This window comes from Cucurbita maxima, unplaced genomic scaffold (genome assembly GCF_002738345.1).
Source record: "Cucurbita maxima cultivar Rimu unplaced genomic scaffold, Cmax_1.0 Cma_Scf00039, whole genome shotgun sequence".
Classification (NCBI taxonomy): Eukaryota; Viridiplantae; Streptophyta; class Magnoliopsida; order Cucurbitales; family Cucurbitaceae; genus Cucurbita; species Cucurbita maxima.
The window spans coordinates 87318-93102 of NW_019272055.1; the positions used below are offsets into that span (position 1 = coordinate 87318).

A 5785-nucleotide genomic window follows, 5' to 3' on the forward strand; every position below is an offset into this window, starting at 1 on the left:
CCGAACATTGAACCAAACCAATATCCAACCAATCATAGAACCGATCGGTTCGGTTTTTAAATCTGAGCCACATAAGGTTTTCCGGTTTGGGCTTTTCTTTTTTTAAGAATTTGCAAATATAGCAAAATTATATATGATTTTGCAAATATGTGAAAACATTTTAAAAACAATGTCATGGACTTAAATGTACATGATAAATTCATTATAACGATATTTTTATGAAGAGCATAGCGAAAAATAAATAACGTGAGTTTAAATAAAAATAGAACAAAGACAAACGTGAATACATATGTTCTAATTTTGGTCCTATGGCCTTCACCTTGATCTCGTATTTTAAGGAATAATAATAATAGCATGTGACTTTAGTATTTTAAGGAATACTCGATACTCTCTCTTTTAGATTGAAAAATGCAATCACATGCAACATGGTGGGATCTATCCTTTCATATAAAGATCATGGCATGGTCTTGAGCTCCACTTTCCAGTATGGGCACGATTAGATGTGTAGTACTATGGACCTACTACTGGACTCGTATATGTACCTTATGGGCTTGCCTTGTCAAGCTAGCGAATACTCATCAGGGAAGGAAATACCTCGCATAATATCATGGCGGACATAGATATCGTAAGGTACGCGTCCGTACTAATCATAATGGGAAAGTATCTTGATGCACATGATATACATAAATGCATGAGGTTCTCATATCTTAAAATCATAACATAAGTTTACGATACAAGTCAAACTTCCACTGATTCATGACATAACGAGCCTATGAAACATACGTACATAGTAATTGTCATTATCTTTCATGACACAACATAACATAATTTATAACATGAGATAGCATGATATAGCATTACATCACATAGCACATGCTAACAGTCATAATCATGACGTGTGTAGGTGCCACAAAACTCGCATCATCATACATTACACAAATTGTCTAACCAAATACGACTAGCTAAGTCAAGTAGAGGTGTGGGTCACATCATCGGGTCGAGTCGGGTATGCAGGTCAAGAGCACATGTGGGTTTCAAAATTGAGTGAAGTCACTAACAATTTGGGTGCGTGATTTGTGGCAAGTAGGCTGCGCCTCATGGGTACTGGACCTACCCACATTCGAATCCGAGTCCAAGGCTGACGCGTGGGCTTCTTCTTATGGACCACTTGCTGGTTTTTTCCAATTTCTCTCTCTTTCCTTCGATTCTTCTCTACGCTTCCTCCGAGTAGTGCGACAATAGTCAAAGCACACCCCCTCGCTCACCACATTCTCTGATGAGCCTTCTCTTATGGCTGTGACAACGCAAGATCCTAGGCGGGCTCGTATTTGTACCCCATGAGCTTAGCTGGTCGGACAGGTGCACGCTCACGATCACAGTTTAGTTTACTCCGACTCTCGAAGTTCAGCAGCGACGAGGGAATACGAAAGGCTCCGTGAATGAGAAAACTTTTACTGTGAATACGCTCAAGGTCTCTATTTGGTTTATCGGGGTTGAAATTTAATTCTATCTAGTTCCACCATCAAAATTAGAATTTTAAACGCTCCCAAATAATTGAAATTAGTAGAATAGGGTATGTGCATAGAAGACCCCACTACAAGAATAATTGATACGATAGCTTACGAAAAATGCTATTGTAGACTTTTTATAGCGTTTTTCGTACGTCGTGACAGCCACTGTTATTAAAAGTCCGAAACTTTTTATAGTGTTTTTGTATAGCTATAATAAATGCTATAATAGAATTTAAATTATAGCTTATATATGTTGCTATGAAAACATATTATAGCGTTTTATTAAAGCTATAATATATTTAATATAACTAAAATATTGGGTTATCATTAACTTATAATAACATTTTTTTAATGCTATAATATATTATTTATAGCTCGTTTATTCATTTATAATCATTATAATAGCATTTATTTTTCGTTATATTTTAAGAATGATATTATTTTAACTAAATAAACATCGAGAAAATATAGTAACACATTAAATGTCTTGACTTTCATTCATAATTGAAATTTCATTACATTAGTAGTATTCAATCATTTCTTGAAATAAAGAAGTTATTCAAGCAATACACGATAAATTATTATCAACTATTTGCAATGATGTTAAACGTCTTCGAGTCCCTCTCCCATGCTTGATTTCCTCGCTTCTAACCTGCTCTCAAAGAGTGAGCATTCATTTCCTCTGCATTGACTCGATTTATGATGAGACAAAAGATCTTCTTTCTAAAGGGATTCGATTCGGAACTATTAGATAAGGTCCAATATTGGAAGAATTGAAGAGAACAGTAGCCTGACAAAAAAAAGGTTCGGTCCGAATCGAGTGCCCCATTTAGCCCATCATCTCCTTCTTCAATGAGAGAGGACTCTATCGTGGGATGATTTCATAAGTTAAATATAACTCATGCACTAGACCTCAAGAGCATTGTAATAGTAGAGAAAGAGAAAGAGAAAGAGACAGAGTACCCAATAAATTATTAGGATTCCTTTTCAATAGAATATTATGTATTTCCGAATGGTCTTCTTCAATTCTTTTAGGTTTATGCTCCAAGCGGCCCGGCGTTCAATGCGGGTCGAAGCATATGGTTGCTAGGTGATGGCTCGGGCCCCCCGGAAGGGGGCCTTCAAGTCTTCTATCATCTTTAATTTCCTATAAATAACTAACAATCTTAGCTTCATTTGTACCAATAAATCATTTAGTTAAGACTTTGTCTCCCTTTCGGTGTCTTTTGCTTACAATGTTAGTTCTCGATCTTTTAAGTTTGCCTTAAATTTTTTCCAAAATTTCATTCCGGTATCTTAAGTTATTAAATTTTAAAAATAATTATATTTGAAAAATTTTAAATTAAGTAATCTATTAAATAAAATGGAATTCGATATCTAATAGTACTGTAACTTTGAATTTTGTGACCGATAAGTTTAGGTTTTTTATTTTTTTTTTATTATAAAAAAATCAAATAAGTCAAAAGTTTATTAAACACAAAATTAAAAATTCATGAACTCAACCTTTTCCTTCACCATCTGTTGACTCTTACATGTTCAGAGACAGAGTTTGCTGAGGGTGTACACAAGTTGAGTTGAGTTTGATTCAATTTATTTTTATCCCACTCGAAATTATGGGTTGGTTGAGTTGGTGACCTTAATAATCCGAATAGAGTTGATAATCATATTCTCATAAAGTTAAAATACATCACTAACCTCGGTTACAAATTTTAAATATTCTTAATTTTTTAAAAAGCAGGGTAGGGTTGAGTTGAATTGTAACCCTATTTTAGGATCGAGTCAACCACAAACTGTTAACTATTCTACTTAAAAAAAAATGGTAGGACTAAGTTATAACCTTATTTTCGAGTTAGTCAAGTTGACTCGACAAATTTCAACCACAAACTGAATCAAATTTTTCGATTTTCCAAAAATTTAACCAGCATAGCTTGGGTTGAGTAGTCTAGCTTGTTCGAATTATCGAACAATAAGAATACTCCTAGAATTTTCGAACCTAAACTTACTTTGAGAGCTCGTATGGACATTTTCTAAATCGGAACTTCCTAAATTCTAACATAATTACAAAAAAAAAAAAAAAAAAAAAAAACACTCTCTTATATTTTTAAAATAATCAAAGCTAGAATTAAAGTAATTGGTGAATTAATTAAAAAGAATAAAAGAGACAAAAAAAAAAAAAAAAAACACTCTCTTATATTTTTAAAATAATCAAAGCTAGAATTAAAGTAATTGGTGAATTAATTAAAAAGAATAAAAGAGACAAAAAAAAAAAAAAAAAACACTCTCTTATATTTTTAAAATAATCAAAGCTAGAATTAAAGTAATTGGTGAATTAATTAAAAAGAATAAAAGAGACAAAAAAAAAAAAAAAAGAGATTAAATTAATATAATCAATCTTCTTCTAAATCTTTTGATATAAAAATCCATACAAAATCACACACCAGCAAATATCCTCATTCTGATTCGTAGGACCCTATGCTAACCACTCTCCACACCCTCAATCTCCCTTAAAACTCACACACTAATAAACTATCACTTACTATTACAATCCTAGAAATTCGAACCTCGTCCCCAAATGATAGTATCAAACTAGTCGAACAATTTTCAAATCGACTCGAAAATGAAGTACCAAATTCGAACCTCTTTGCTGTATACTAATATTAAACTAGTAGAACTATTCCCAGATCCACGTGAACATGAAGCCTTACAACTTTCTTGAGTTACTCTAAGCTAACAAGCAGCTATACAGATGCTAGATCAGTCCCAAAACCCTTTTTTTGTTGTTTTTTTTTTTTTTTTTGTAATTCCAAGTTCTTGGTGCAATTTATATAAAATTATGTATTAGTGGGGATAAATTTAATTGGGTTTTTGAAAGTCAGTGGAAAACGAGCCTCTGGAATTTGGTTGCTGGTGGGGAATCCGATTCCTCGCACAGAGAAATAGCCCTCTTTTTGTTGATACTCCCACAATTAGTGGCAAGCGACGGCGGCGGCGGTGTAGGGAGTGGGATTGGAATCGGTGGTAAGTGGAGAGATTCAAGGGGCGGCGGCGGATGTCTCCACTGAGGAAGTGGTCCGGCGAGGAGGAGCGTCTGGAGAAGAGGACCAGCCTTCATGACGGCTTGTAAGAGCTTACCCTTTTCCGGCAATGGCTTTTCGGGGAGCCAATTGGTGATTTCCAACGGCGGAGGAACGGGAGATGAAACGGAAACGATACTCTCGTCGGAATCGGATCCTCTGGTTGTGGGGTCGTCGTCAATTGCCGTCGGAGGAGGATGGAAGAAGAGATTTTGGAGAAGAAGCTTATTGGATTTATCAATGGCTTCATCTCTGTCTCTAATGGCTTGATTCAACAGATTCTTGAGGTATAAAACTTGATCATCTCTGTTCTTCAGCTCCTCCTGAGCTGCGATTCTGGTCTGTTCCAGCTCCAGAGTTGTGCAGAGAAGCGAATGCCGGAGCTCATCAATGTTCTGCCAAAAACAAAATCTCAAAATCAGAGCCTGATTTCAAAAATCTGGCGAATACCCACCAAATAAACGAGGAAGAAATGAAGAACAGCAGCGGAATCTGACCTTGAATTGCAAGAAATAAGGGGAAGTTAGAACAGGGGTGCGCTGGGTATCCATGGAGGTAGAGAGAAACAGAGAGAAACAGAGAGCAACAGAGAGGAAATGAATGGAGGTGGGATTATGAGGGGTTGAAGTGGGGAAGATGTTATAAAAAGGAGGGTATGGGGTGGGGGTTGGGTTGGGGTTAAATTTTGACCAGAGTTTGGACAAAAAGAGGGAATAGGAGAAGAATAAACAGAGGAATGGGAATCAGATTTGGGCGAGAAAGCCGGGAAGTGTATGCATCAAAACCTAATCACACTCAACCTACTTTGTATTTTTATACAAAATCTCTCTCCCTCTCTCTACCCCTATTACTACTACTACAAGGTCCAATCCCATTTCGAGACCGGTTTCTGTATTTGTATTTGTTGTAACAATCCATTACTTATTGCCGTCAGTCTTACGATTTTAAAAAGAAGTGTTTCCACACTTTTATAATGAATGTTTCGTTCCTCGGGTAAAAAAGGACTTGTTCCCTTCTTCAATCGACATGAGATTTCGTAATCCATCTTTCTGGAATCTAGTGTCCTCGCTCAGCCTCTGATACAATTTGTAACAATACAAGTCCACCGCTAGTAGATATTGTTTACTTTGACCCGTTACGTATCATTGTCAACCTCACGGTTTAAAACACATTTGCTAGGAAGAGGTTTTCCGCACCCTT

General features: G+C 35.9%; 1 protein-coding gene across 1 annotated transcript; it reads right to left on the reverse strand.

The window, feature by feature from the left end:
* Nucleotides 1–3895: 3895 nt before the first annotated feature.
* LOC111469276 (ras-associated and pleckstrin homology domains-containing protein 1-like) lies at nt 3896–5210 on the reverse strand. The gene is made up of 2 exons (XM_023114495.1): nt 5083–5210; nt 3896–4980 (listed from the first exon to the last, which is right to left on the reverse strand). Exons 1-2 carry the CDS (start codon nt 5134–5136, stop codon nt 4384–4386), a joined length of 651 nt encoding a protein of 216 aa, XP_022970263.1. The 5' UTR covers nt 5137–5210; the 3' UTR covers nt 3896–4383.
* Nucleotides 5211–5785: the final 575 nt, after the last annotated feature.

Coding starts and splice junctions, on each gene's coding strand:
- LOC111469276 (XM_023114495.1), bottom strand. CDS start 5,136: ATGGATACCCAGCGCACCCCTGTTCTAACTTCCCCTTATTTCTTGCAA. Junction 4,981..5,082: donor CTTATTTCTTGCAATTCAAG/GTCAGATTCCGC, acceptor TGTTTTTGGCAG/AACATTGATGAGCTCCGGCA.